Source organism: Castor canadensis, chromosome 2 (assembly GCF_047511655.1).
Source record: "Castor canadensis chromosome 2, mCasCan1.hap1v2, whole genome shotgun sequence".
NCBI classification, from domain to species: Eukaryota; Metazoa; Chordata; class Mammalia; order Rodentia; family Castoridae; genus Castor; species Castor canadensis.
In genome coordinates this window covers 140,198,117-140,213,000 of record NC_133387.1, presented here as the reverse complement: position 1 = coordinate 140,213,000, position 14,884 = coordinate 140,198,117, and the positions used below count along the sequence as shown (strand labels likewise).

Below are 14,884 nucleotides of genomic sequence, written 5' to 3'. Positions count from 1 at the left end.
TGACATAATTTCATTCTTTTTTATGGCAGAATAATATCACTATCATTATATATAACCACATTTCCTTTATCCATTCATCTGTTGATGGGCACCTATGCTGATTCCATAATTTGGCTATTGTGAATAGTGCTGCAATAAACATGTGTGCAGATGTCTCCACTGTATGGTGACTTACATTCCTTTGGATATGTGCTCAGGAGTGGTATGGTGAGATTATATGGTAGCTCTATTTTTAGTTTTTTGAGGAACCTCCATACTGATTTCCATAGTGGTTTCACTAGTTTGCATTCCCACCAACAGTGTGTAAGGCCCACATCCTCACCAGCATTTTTAATTTTTTGTTTTCTTAATGATTACCATTCTGACTGGGGTGAGACAGAATCTCAATAATGTTTTGACTTGTATTTCCATTATGGCTAGGGATGTTAAACACTTCTTCTTATATTTACTAGCCATTTTTCTCCTTTAAAAAACTGTTCACCCATTTATTTTATTTTTTAATAGATCAAACCTCACCCAAGATTAAAAAAAAAACCTGGGCCCATCAAAAGACACTGTTAAGTATCTCCACAGGGGACTCTTGCTCAGCCATGAACAGGAGTGAGGCTCTGACAATGTGGAGGGACCCTGAGGACATTGTGCTTAGTGAGAGAGAATCAGACACAAAAAGCCCCATAGTCTGTGACTCCACTGATAGGAAATGTCCAGAACAGATGAATCCAGAGACAGGAAATAGACTCATGGGTGCTGGGTGGAATGAAGTATGACTGCCTAGGGAAAAGGGCTTTTGGGGGGAGTGATAGAAATATTCTGAAACTGGACTGTGGTGATACTGCACAACTTAGTAAATTTGTTAAAATCGACAAACATTAGTTCCCACTTACTCCTGTCTGCCCTTCCAGGGACATTCTTGCTACCAGGAGAAAATGTATCCTGTGTGTTAGCAAAAGATGAGAATAGTGAGTTCATGTGGGCAGCTGGGACCCTGGTGCACAGACAGAAGGTTGGGGGCCCAGAAATCCTGGTGAGGCCCACCTTGGTCACTAAGGGCCTAACAAGGGTAATTGACTACAGACTTCCTGAGCCTTGGGGCTCCCCAGAGGGGAAGCATCCCCACCTCTCTGGCTTCAGTGTTCACAGGATCTAGTGTTGGACTCAAGGCCTCTTTCTGGCTTCCACCCCAGCTCTCCTTGGGTCCTCTAGGCTGCCTTGCTTACTCAGAGTTGATGGGACTGAGTTCTCTTTTCTGAGCCCTACTCTAAGGAAATGATGCCCATCACCTCTGCAAGAAGCTTTTAGGCTGACTTATGTTCCCCAAAGTCTCATATTCAGGTGTTCACCCTGGCATCTCAGAATCTACTGTGTGGGTCTTTAAAGAAGACATTTAAGGTCCAATGAGGGCATTAGAAATAAGCCAGTCTCCCTGGTGTCCTGACAAGAAGAGAAGATCAGGTCCTCAGAGAAGCTCAGTCTCAGATAATTGTTCCCCTCTCAAGATACCACCTGGCTATAGTGCTCCTGAGATATAGGGAGCAATAAAATGGATTTCTTCTCCAATGCTGGCCTGTCATTCAGAAGGAGTTGCTCTCACACTGAATCTCTGCACAGGATTTACGACCTGTGGTAGATGTCAGTTTGTCCTGTGGCTGGGACTGTCAGAGCAGCCTGGCTTATCTTATGGATGTGGCTTTGGCTACCCTTCTTTTTCTACCTCTTTTGGAGCCAGGGATGGTGTGGGCTCTTTCCTGCTTCCTGCTGGGTGGCCTTTCTGTCCTCCCCCCCCCCCAGTCTTTCCAGCTGTCCTGTTGACTGTTTCATGATTCCCAATCCTTTCCCTCTGTCTTTGTTCATATCCTGCTTTGTCTTCCTAATTTCATTTAATCATGTATCTGTATTCTCTTGGATCTCATTGTGCTTTTTTAAAAAAAATACTCTTTTGCAGTCTTTTTCAGGCATTTTGCTACTCCAGTTTCCCCCCCCCTGGAATCTGTTACAAGAGAGTATGATTTTGGGAGCTGCCAAATTGCCTTTTTTGATGTTTCCTGTGTTCTTACATTGAGATTTGTCAATCTGATGGATTGTCTATCTCTATGACTTTTATGAGAAGAACTTTTAGCAAGGAGCTTTCTGCTGAAGATGTGTCTTGGGGTACCAGTTTGATATGCACTGTTGGCTTTATTTCTAGATGGGCACCATGGTGTGGACTCCCTATCACTTCTTTGGCTATGATTAGTGAGTGTGGGCACAGTGCACACCATTTCAGAAGTGGAGAGACCATGGTCTCTGCAGGTCATGGGAGAGTGGAGAGTTCAGGTGGCACAATGAAGACAGCAGAGTGTATGGGGTGCACACTGTATGACGACTCCTGCAATGGAGTGATGACCCGTCAGGTGATGGGAATCTTCTCACACCTGTTGATGTTGGCTCTGTTAGTCATAAGGTCCCTGCCATTAGTTGTACCAGGAGTGGTATGGAGCCTGGAGACCTTGTCCTCTGAACAGTGCTGTAGCCAAAGTGCTCCATGGGGAGAGGCAGAAGCAGGAAGCACAGAACTTCCTCTATGGCACTCACACCCAGTCCTGTCAGCATGAAAAGAGAAGGTGTGGGTTGGCCAGTGGTAAGAATTGCCTAGATATGACAGCAACTGGAGCATGCCCACCTGGAGAAGGGTACCTCAGGTCCCCCAGCTGAGCACACATGGGGATAGGGTACATGCGAGGTTTTTCTCCACCATCAGGGAGTAAGCAGGAATGTGTTGTGGCTGGGACCAGGAAAAAGTCCTGGAGGCCTGCCTCTCTTGGCCCAGACAGAAAGTGATGGCTGGGGCTCCAACCACATTTTGCCAAAGTGCCCCTGGAATGAGCAGGGGATGAAACAACAGCCAGATCAAGGTGCTGCTCAAGACCACTCCAGCACATTCCTGTGGGTGGGGCCACAGTGGAAAAAGAGTTTTTCTCCCCTCCCTGCCAGTGACAGGCACCTGTCCATGTGTACAGTACTGTGGTGGAAAGGTGACAGGAATGGTGTGGGTGCTACCTACCTTCAGTCCTGGCACCTGGTGAATCTGCAGGTGGAATGGCATGCTCCTGGTCTCAAAGGAAAGGCTCCCTGATCTCCCAGTTCTAAAGGTTGGCATCCTGTGTTCCCTTCTCTGTGTCACAACAGCCATTTCCTACTGTGCAGGGCACCCATAGAGTTTGAGTCTCAGTAACTTTACTGGGCCAACCTTGGTTCATGAGGCAACTAACCTGGTGAGCCAGTGCAGTGGAATGTCAATGGGGTCCCAGAGATGGGAATATTCAGGGGTCTGACCTCTAGAGCAGTTCAAATTCAGACAATAGGCCCCTTCTCAAGATGGCATCCTAGGGGTTCACTGAGAGATGAAGTGAATTCCTTTTCCAAATCTAGGATACTGGTGGAGATCAGGTTACTTATCTAGGAGTCTGAGGGTGAGACTTTCCATTAGCCAAGATTGCCAGCATCACACTCTCAATGGAATTTGCTAGAACTCTTTCACTCTTACGCTGCAGAGGGGAGACTCCCCCTCCCCACTGTGCAGCTGTGGTGGCAGATGCAGGACATTTTGTTTTTTCTTATGCTGTTGTCCAAAGTGTCTGATCTTACAAGATTTCTGTTTTTCTGCTGCTGATTCCCAGTGTTCTCCCATGGTCACTCACCTAAAAATGCAGCTGTTCACCTATTGCTTTGGTTCTTACTTGTGGAGGAGGAGGTGTGTGCTGGTGCTTCTGTTCCACCATCTTGAAAAAAAAAATCTTCATTTTTTTATAAAAATAATTAATTTTAGAGCTGTGGAGTGGATCAAATGGTAGAGTGCTTGTCTAGCAAGCACAAGGCCCTGAGTTCAATCCCCCATACTGCTCCCCCCCCAAACTGTTTTGAAACACAACATGGAAAATGCATAAACCATGAATATACAACTTGATGAATTTCAAGTGAACACACTCACAGAACCAGAACGGCATTCAAACAGGTTATCAGCACCCTTACAACTGCCCTTCTGCCTGCTTTGAGTCCAGAAAACTACCCACTTCTAACAGGATAGATTTGTCCCTGTTTTTGTGCTTTATATCCATGGAACCATACCGCATGTACTCTTTAGTGCCTGATCCTTTAACTCAAAATTATACAACACTTATGCATACTGTTGCATGTATTGTGGTTCATGCTCATCACTGTTTAGTAGACCATTGTGTGAAAATACCCCAATTTACTCTACTGTCCAGGGGCATTTGGGTAATTACCAACTTTTGACCACTGTAAAGAGGGCTGCAATGAACACTATTGTTTATTTTGGTGAAAAGACATACACAGATCTTTGGGATGTATATATCTAGGGGTGGAACTGCTAGTTCATTGGTATACATATGTCTAAGTTGAGTGAGTACACATGATAGTCTTCCAAAGTAATGTACCAATTCATACCCCACAGTAGTGACCAAAAGTCTGTTACCTTAAATCCTTGGTAGTTTTTTTGTTTTGGCCATTGTGTTTGCCTAGAGTTGGTATTGCATTGTGGTTTAAGTATCTATTTAAATTTGAATATTTTCCTTTGTGAAATGCCCAAACAAGTCTTTTGTCCATTTTCCTATTATGTGAGCTATTTTTTGTTTATTGAATGGTAATTCTTTATAAATCTTGGATATGTATATTTTAATTATCTTCTCACTTTCTTAGTGAACTGTTCTTGGACAGTTCAAAATTTTTGATTTAGTCCATTGATCAACATTGTTTTGTGGGATTTGTGTGTGTGGTGTGTGTGTGTGTGTGTGTGTGTGTATTCTGTTTAAGAAATCTTTGTCTACTCAAAGGTCATGAAGAAATTTAGCTTTTTTATATAGGCTTTGTTTTACCTTAAGGTAAATGGTGTTTAAATTATATTTTTAATTTGAAATTATCAATTTTTTACATTTTCAACTTTATTGGCATGTTAGTATTTAAAATCTCTCATTGTATATCCTTTATATTTGTTCTTAATATTGTCTAATCCTTTTTCTTGATTAATATTGCCAAGATTTATTTTATTAGTCATCTGCAAGGACTAGCTTGTGATCTTATTGTGTTTTATTTAATTAATTTCTATCCTTTACTTCCTTTTCTCTGATTTCTTTGAATGTATTGTTTGGATCCCTTGTTTCTTAAAGGTTCATCAAAAATTCCAGACATGGTTTTTCTGGTAGTCTTTGTTGCTCATTTCTACAGCTTAGTTGCATACTTTTTAGAATATATGGTTAGTGTTATTCACTTTTAGTGTTTTTAAATTGTACAATGGATTTACTGTGATATTTCTATGCATATAGATAATGTAATATGGGACATATTCACCCCCTCACTTCCTCTCTTATCCTGCCTCCCCCATTTTAAAGCAATTTTAATGTGTTTCATTATTCTATTTTCATACATCCACATAATGTACTTCAATCAAAATCATCCCCATATCACCCTCTCCTTTTGCCTTACCCTCTCCCTCAGGTTTCCCTCCAACAGTACCCCCTTTACAGTCATGTTTTTTTAATTTTTGTTTTGTTTTGAATTTTTAGGTCTGGATTCTTTATATGAGAAAAAACATGTGTCATGTGTCTTTCTGAGTCTGGCTTGTTTTGCTTTAATAAGATGACCTCCAGATCCATCAATTACCCTGTAAATGACGTACTTGCGTTCTTCTTTATGGCTGAATGATCTTTCCCATCCTCCCTCCCTTCCTTCCTTTCTTCATTCCTCCCTCATTCCTGTCCTTCTTCTCCTTTCTTCTTTCCTTCCCTCTCTCCCATCCATCTACCTAGTCAATCTGTTCATCTATCAATCCCAGTTCTCTTGGCAGTGCATGATCAGACAAGGTGTGGAAGTGGCCAGTGATGAGAACATACAGGTGTAATGGCATCAGGAATTGTGTTCCTCTGTGCTACTATTGTGGGCATGCCCACCTAGATTGGGGTACCTCAGCACCCCCCCAGTCATGCATACATGGGGATAAGAGTGACATTTGGGGCTTTTCTCCAAGACTCTTTCAGCTATGGTGCCCAACAGTGAGCAAGAAGGAGTGGGTTGTGGATGGAGCCAAGCACAATTCCTCTTGGAGGCCTCCTTTGGATGCACACACCCTGGCTCAGTGATGACTAGGACTCCTCCCCCCACCCCCATCTTTTGGCTGGAGTGCTCATGGGAATGAGTAGGGAAGTGGCCCCTATGCTTGAGAGCTGGGGATAGGGCAGCAGCCAGAGAAATGTGTGTGTATATAAAATATAAACATAAATTATTTTCTTTATCTATTCATTATCTGATAGTCACCTAGGCCGATTCCGTAACTTGGCTATTGTGATTAGTGCTGCTATAAACATAGGGTACAAGTATCTCTGTAGTATGCTGATTTACATTCTTTTGGATATATATACAGAAGTGGTATAGCAGGATAATACAAAAGTTTTTTTTTTTTTAGAAACCTTCATACTGATTTCCGTAGTGGCTGTGCTAACTTAAATTCCTACCAACAGACTATAAGGTTCCTTTCCTTCACTTGCAGTTCTTGTTTGTTTTCTTGATGATAGACATTCTGACTAGGGTGAAATGGAATGTCACTGTTGTTTTGATTGGCATTTCCTTTATGGTTGAGGATGTTAAATACTTCGTGTATTTATTGTGTATTTTTACTTCTGAGAATTAACTGTTCAATTAATTTATTAATTATTTATTAATTGACCTATTTGTTCTTTTGGTGTTTAATTTTTTGAGCTCTTTATATCTTCTGGATTTAATCCCTTGCCAGATGAATAGCTGCCAAAGATTTTTCTCCCATTTTATAGGCTGTTTAATCAATCTAGTAGTTTTTCATGTACAGAAGGTTTTTAATTTGATGCAGTTCCATTTTTCTATTCTTGCTCTTTTTTCCTGAGCTATTAGAGTTCTATTCATAAAATAGTGCATGTTTGTATCTTCATTTTTTCTGTTTTCCTAAGTAGTTCCAAAGTTTCAGATCTTACATTAAAGTCTTTGATCCATTTTTAATTGATTTAGAATGAGACAGGGAGCTACTCTCAGTCTTTTACACATAGGTATCCAGTTTTCTCAACACCGTTGTACTCTGGGGGTCTTTTCTCCAAAGGAGTGTTTTTGGCCCCTTTGTCAAAGGTCAGGTGGCTGTATGTTGTACGAGTTTATTTCTGGATTCTCTATTTTATTTGGTTGGCCTTTCTGTTTTTATGCCAGTACCATACTATTTTTCTTATTGTGGTTCTATATTATAATTTGAAGGCAGGTATTGTGATAACCTGCAGTATTGTTCTTTTTTGCTCACGATTACATTAGGTATTTGGGGGTCTGTTGTGCTTACATATGAATTTTAGGATTGATTTTTCTATTTCTGTGAAAAATGACATTGGAATTTTTATGGGGATCGGATTGCATTTAATCTTAGATTGCTTTTGGTAATACAGACAGTTCACAATACTAATTCTGCCAATCCACGAAAATGGGAAGAGTCTTTCTACCTTCTAGTATCTACATTTCTTTCTTAAGTGTTTTATAATTTTTATTGTAGAGGTCTTTCACCATCTTTGTAAAGTTTATTTCTAGGTATTATTTTGCCTATTTCCTGATTTCTTTCTCAGCTTCATTATGGTGTATTGAAAAGCTACAACATATAAAAGCATTAATCAGATATAAAAGTTTTTTGATTTAGTTCTTAGGCTATTTGAAGTATAGGATCATATCATCTGCAAATAGGGATAATTTGATGACTTCCTTTCCTATTTGTATCCTTTTCTTTCTCTTGCTTTATTGATGTGGCCAAGAATTTAAGCATGATATTGAGTAAGAGAGGAGTGAGTGAACACTCTTTTCTCATTCCTGACTTTAAGAGGAAATAGTTTCAGTTTTTCCCCATTTAGTACAATGTTGGCTACAGGCTTATCATTACAGCCTTTATTATGTTAAAGTGCATTACATTTTTAGGTTCTTCAGGATTTTTTTTTATCATGAAGGGATGTTGAATTTTGAATTTTGTCAAAGACTTTTTCTGCATCTACAGAGATAATCATATGCGTTTGCCCTTTACTCTGTCATACCATGTTTATCATGTTGAACCATCCTTGCATCCTTGGAATGAAATTAACTTGATTACTGTGTGTGATCTTGTTAATGTGTTGTTGAATTTGGTTGGCAAGTATTTTCTGAGAATTTTTGCATCTGTGTTCTCCAGGAAAATTAGTCTATAGTTATTTTTGTTATTGTGTCCTGATCTGATTTTGCTATCAGGGTAATACTGACTTCATGGAATGAGTTGGGTATCACTCCTTCCCTTTTTATTTTATCAAATAGTTTGAGGAGCATTGATGTTAGATCTTCTTTAAAGGTCTGGTAGAATTCAGCAGTGAATCTCTGCAGTCCTGGGCTTTTCTTTGTTACTTCCGTCTTATTGCTCACTTTAGATATGTTTAGGTGGTTTATATACTCTTGGTGATATATATATATAGTCTCTCTCTATAAAAAAAATATATATAAATATAAATAAATAAATAAATATATATATATATATATATATATAGTCTAGCAATTTATCTCTTCCAGATTTTCCAGTTGAATATTCATTTTCAAAATATCCCCTAATGATCCTCAGAATTTCATTGGCATTTGTTGTGATATTCCCTTTTTCATCTTTAATGTTGTTAATTTGGGTCTTCTCTTTCTTTTAGTTTGGCTAAGGGTTTGTGGATCCTGTTTCTTTTTTCAAAGAATGAACTCTTTATTTCATTTATCATTCTTTTAGTCTCTTTCATTAACTTCTTCCCCAATCTTTATTATTTCTATCCATTTACTGATGTTGGGTTTGACTTGTTCTTGTTTTTCTAAGACTTTGTGAGTCATTATTAGATTATTTATTTGAGACTCATAGCTATAAACTTTCCTCCTGTGTCCCAAAAGTTCTGAAGTTGTGTTTCATTTTCTTTTTGATGGGACTGGGATTTGAACTCAGGGCTTCAAGCTTACAAACCAGGTGCTATATTGCTTGAGTCATATTTCCAGTCCATTTTTGCTCTGGTTATTTTGGAGATTGGGTCTTTTGAACTAATTGCTGGGCTGGCCTAAAATTCTGATTGCAGCCTCCCAAGTAGCTTGGATTACAGGCATGAGCCACCAGTGCCTGGCTTTAAATAGTTTTTGGTTTCTTTTGACATTACTAGGATTAGAACTCCGGGGTTCATACTTGCAAGGCAGGCACTCTACTTTTTGAACTACAACTCCACCCCTGAGTTTTCATTTTTATTTTATTCTAGGAATTTTCTGATTTCCTCTCTTGTTTCTTCAACAACCTACTGATCATTCAAATGTATATTGTTTACTCTCCATCCCTTTGTATACTTCTTGTAGTTTCCATTGCTGTTAATTTTTAGTTTTAGTCCATTTGTGGTCTGATAAAACACATTATTTTGTCTTTATTTGTTAAGATTTATGTCCTAACATGTTGGTCTATTTTAGACAAAGTTCTATGGGCGACTGAGAAAAACGTGAATTCTGTGGCTGTTGGGTGGAATATTCTGTAGAGGCTGGTTTAGTCCATTTTATTTATAGTGTCATTTAATTCTTATGTTTCTTATGCTTTGATGAGAGTGGGTTATTGAAGTCATCCACCTTTTCGTGTTGGGGTCTATCTGTATTTTTGTGTCCAGTGGTGTTTGTTTTATGAAATTGTGTGTTGACATTTGGTACATGTATAAGTGCTCTTGATGGACTGTTTCCTTTATCAATATGAAGTCCTCTTTGTCTCTTCTAACTCTGGTGTGAAGTATTCTTTGTCAGATGAGTATAGCTATTCCTGCTTGCTTGTAGGCTTAATTTGCTTTGAGAATCTCTTTCCATTCTTTCACTGTAAGCCTGTGCTTGTCTTTGCCAGTGAGGGGCATTCTTGTAGGCAACAAATGGTTGGTCTTGTGTGTTCATCTAACTCATCATTTTGCATTTTTGATTAGAGAACTGAGGTCATTAACATTTAGTTATTATTGAAAAGTATATAGTAATTCCTGCCATTTTGTTATTTTGTAGTGTTTGATTCTTTCCTGATCATTGCCTTATATGCTCTTCTACTGAGATTTTTTTTTCCTGTGTTTTCATTGTTATAAACATTTATGTTTCTTTGTGTAGGATTCCTTCTTCTGCAGTGATGATTTAGTGGTTATGAATTCCTTTCTGTTTTATTTATCATGGAAGATTTTTATATCTCCTTCAATTATGAAGGGTAGTTTTTCTGGATATAGCAATCTAGGTTAGCAGTTATTTCCTTTCAGAGTGGGGTGCTCTGGCCACATGAATGTGCTGGGCAGCGGGTCTAGGACCAGGTCTCTCTCTGCAAAAGTTGTCCACTCCTGCAGGAGGCTCTGGGCTCCACCCTGTGAGGTTTTCCCTTTCTTTAATAGATCTAAAATTGGATATTTCTTGATTTTTCCCTGATCACTGTTCTTTTTACTGATGCGCTCCCCTGCCTTTTAAAATTTCCTTCCCTTCTTTGTCATCACTTACCCAAAATTTTGTTTTCTGGTTTGTAGAGATGCGGCAATGTGGTGGGTTCTGTAATCCACCTTGGAAAACTCATTTTTTAGTATGTGCTTTTTGGCTTAGTTCTATGTGTTTTGATAAGCATTTTAAAATTAGTTTTAGGTATCCATAACATATAATCTATTAATTGTTCAAATATTATGCTATTTTTGCTTGCTTTTAAAAAATTAATGTTAAAATGTTGTGATTGTCAAATTTCTAGCAATCATTTTTATTTACATAATTTGAAGCTATATGTGCAACTGTATATATCTTTCTCTGGTGAACTGTTCCTTTTCATAAATAAATTTTTATTAGGATATATTCATTATATGGAGGGGATTCATAGTGACAATTCTGATGAGACTTATATTGTATATTATTTACATTGCCCCCATTGTTTCTCCCCCTTAACCACCTCCCCATGAGTTGCTCCTTTTCTTATTATGGGAGAACCTTTTAAATTTTTTCAATTAAAGTCTAGATAAAGTCCAAGACTAGATATCTAGATAAGACTAGATCTTGATAAATCTACATCAGTTTTCTTTTGGATGATACTGTTTGCTCTTTTTCTACCTTTTAAATGTCATTTTGTGATACTGGACAACTATCAAAGAATATACTTGGCATATATGGATGCTTTCTTAGTTCTTTTGGGCTGCTTGTAACAAAACACCATAAACTAGATGGCTTAAACTCACTGTTCTGTGGGCTCAGCAGGTTGACATCAGCATATCACCCGACTCAGAAGTTGTCAGGGCTTCCTGATTGCTAGGTGGCTCTTTCTTGCTGTTTCCACACATGGTGGAAGGGGCTAGGCAGGACTCTGGACCCCTTTAAAAGAGCGCTAATGCCATTTCATCACCTCCCAAAGGTCTCGCCTCCTAATACTTTCACACTGGTGACTGGGTTTCCACGTGTGATTTGGGGAGAGTGAAGAGGAAACAAGTGTTCAGACCACAGCAGATGTCATGAGGCATAACAGTGAGTGACTGCTGCTTAGGAAGTAGACATCATGAATAGGACTGCATCGTCTATATGCTCCTTTCCAGTATCCCTTCACTTATACCTTTGAGGTTACACTGTCTGAAATTTAATGCTTATCATTCCCATGACTGTTTAATAAATTTTTGCTTATACTGCTAAGCAATGTAGTTTAGTTTCCTTTTAAGCTTCATAAAACTCCATTCTTGTTAGACTTTTGCAAGTTCTTCACTGAGTATCATTTGCAGTGTTAATCCACATTGTCATGCATTAATAATTTCACTAGCACATGATTTATGTCCTATTATAGTCAGTTGATGGGATCTACATTTTTGCTGTTATGAACAACACCGTGTGGACATTCTTAGGAAAAAAAGAACATATATGGTTATAGAAAGCCTTATGAAGTTCTTATGAAGAACTTGCAGGAGTTCTTCATATGTTCTAGATAGTTTCCTTGTAAGTTAGACAGCAGTTGCATCACTATGACAAAATACATGACACAGGGCACTGAGGGATAAAGAGAGGTTTATTTTGACCATGGTTCACTCCAAGATGGAGTGGTCTCAAGGTCTGGGCCCCAGTGAGGGCAGTAGCACAACATGGCAGGAGCACGTGTCAGATCAAGTGCTCACATCTGAGAGACACACTCCCAATGACCTAAGGACCTCCCAGAGGGTTTCATGTCTTAAGAGGTCTACCACTTCCCAGTGGTACCACTCTGGGGACCAATTTTTATATGTGGACCTTTTGGGGGGACTCCTCTCCAAATGACAATCTATATTTTATAGATAGCTTCTCTCAATTTTTGGTTTATTATACACTTTTTGTCTTCAAACTTAAAAATAATAAGTTTTCAATTAGATAAATCATACTATAAAATCATCTTTACTGTGTGAAATTCAGCAGATTTTTGTTTTTTGTAACTTTCTGGCAATTGAACTCAGGGCTTCAACTTGCTAAGCTGGTGCTCTACCACTTAAGCCACTCCACCAGCTCTGGTGCAGTGGTTTTTAGTGTATTTACAAAGTGGTGCGATCACCGCAACCCCACATTTCCTTAAGCCTCAGGAGAGGCCTGTTTCCTCATTTCTTCTCCCCAGCAGACCTTAGCAACGACTAATTCACTTTGTTTCAATGTTCTGAACATTTCATAGAAATGGATCCACACAACATAATGGGGGCTTTTTCTCTGTTTTCCTTCAGTACCAGGGCTTTGAACTCAGGGCCTCATGCTTGCAAATTCTCTACCACTTGAGCCACGCCCCAATCCCTTCACTTTTAATGATTTTTTTAGATAGGGTCTTGCACTTTTCCAGGGCTGATGTTGGACTGCAATCATCCTACCTTTGCCTCCAGAGTAGCTGGGATTATAAGTGTGTACCACCTCATTTAGCTTATTTTTAAGACAGGGTCTTGACTTTTTTTTTTTTTTTGGCCTGGGCTGGCCTTGAGGCATGAGCCTCCATCTCTGCCTCCCAAATAGCAGGGATGACAGGTGTGAGCCCCACACCTAACCCATGTGCTAGCATTTATTCTGCATGTTTTCAAGTTTTACCCATGCAGAGGTGTGTATCTTCATTTCTTTTTATTGCCAAGTATTTCATTTAGATGTACATTTCATTTACCCATTCATCAGTTGATGGACATTTGGACTGTTACCACTTTTTGACTGTTAACAATTACACTAGAAATGTTTGTGCACAGGTTTTTGGGTGGATGTTTTCATTTCTCTTGGGTATATACCTAGGAGTGAAACTGCTGGGTACACGGTAACTCTGTATTGAGCATTTGAGGAACTAGCACTGTTCCCACTAGCAATGTGGGAGGTTCCAGTTTCCCCACATCGTCATTCACACTTGACACGCTGTGGTTTTGAGTTGCATTTCCCCAAAGACTAATGGTGTTCAGCATCCTTTTATGTACTTTGTCCCAGGTTTTTTTTAAATAAAAATTTGCCACCAGTGGAAGAACTGTACAAAGGATGTTGGCACACACATCACCTGGATTCAATGCCCAACGCCTCAGCAATGTGTGCACGTGGATCTGTGAGTCCTCTTGCTTGGTCATGTTTCACTGGCTTACTTGAATGTTAGCATAGATCGTAACACTTCATAAGTCATTCAGTGTGCATCTTTTAGTCACATTCTCCTACAAGCCAAAAATACCAGTATATATGTAACAATTATATCACTATTCTCATAAAATTTTAAAGACCAGCATTTATTCAGGGGTCATGAATAAATTGTTTTATAATGACTTTTCTAGTTAGTCCTTTTCTGTGTTGAGAAATTCTTTCCAACCTGCATTTGCAAAGATTTTTACCTAAGTCTTCTAAATTCTTTTGTTTTGCACTTGTAATAAAATGTGGTAGGAAGTGGGAATTCAGTTTTACTTTCTTCCTTAAGAATAACTGAGTATCTTAGCATCCTCTTCTCCTCAGTCATTTACGCTATTTTTCCTGTTCAATTTACTTACTTATGCTCTAATTCCACACAGTCTTAAGTACTAAAGCTCTTGATACCTGGCAGAGCCTAAGTCATCATTATTTCCCTAAATCATTACATCACAACTGAATCTTTTTTATTTTGTGGTACTGGGGTTTGAAGTCGAGGCCTTCTACCACTTCAGTCATGCCTCCAGTTTTCTTTGCTTTAGGTTATTTTTCAGATATAGTCTCATTGCTTTTTCTGGGTCAGCCTCAGACCATGGTCTTTCTGTATATGTCTCCTACACAACTGGCATTACAGATGTGTAACACCATGCCTGGCTTGTCTGTTGAGATGGGGTCTTACAAGCTTTCTCAGACTGGCCTCAAACTGAGATCCTCTAACTTCTGCCTCCCAAATACCTGGGATTACAGTTATAAGCCACTGTGTCCACCTTCTTATTCTTCAGGCATATGTTGACTATTCTTGGTCCTAAATTGCCAATTTCCTTTTTTAAAACCTATTGCATTTTTTTCATTTAATTAGAGAAAAAGAATTTGGTCTCCCAATCCAGGAACAATGGTACATCTCTCCATTTATCTTGGATTTTCTTTAGTATCATGCAATGAGGCCTTTAAAATTTCTACCTAGAGGTCTTGCACATCTCTTTTTATAATTTATTCCTAAGCACCCTATCTTTTGTTGGTTTTGATCAGGAGGACAGAGGTTCAAGGTCACTCAGGGTAAATAGTTCATGATTCCCTCCAAAAATACTCAACACAAAAAAGGGCTGAGTAACACAGCTAAGTATGGTGATACATACCTGTAGTCCCAGCACTTGGGAAGTTGAGGCAGGAAGATTGTGAGTTTGAAGCCAGCCTGGACTATACAGCAAAACCTCATTTCAAAATATAACACATTTAAAAAATT

At 39.0% G+C, this 14,884-nt stretch overlaps 2 protein-coding genes across 3 annotated transcripts in view; one reads left to right on the top strand and one right to left on the bottom strand.

The window, feature by feature from the left end:
• Nucleotides 1–14,884, top strand: part of Usp50 (ubiquitin specific peptidase 50) — a 47,097-nt gene that overhangs the window by 26,174 nt on the left and 6,039 nt on the right. The window lies entirely within an intron of this gene.
• Nucleotides 12,923–14,884, bottom strand: part of Usp8 (ubiquitin specific peptidase 8) — a 73,033-nt gene continuing 71,071 nt past the window's right edge. For both annotated transcript variants that reach the window (XM_020185401.2, XM_020185402.2), the window contains one exon: nt 12,923–13,676. In XM_020185401.2, the coding sequence (XP_020040990.1) occupies nt 13,663–13,676 (14 nt within the window). In that variant the 3' untranslated portion in view covers nt 12,923–13,662. The remainder of the gene's footprint in view (nt 13,677–14,884) is intronic.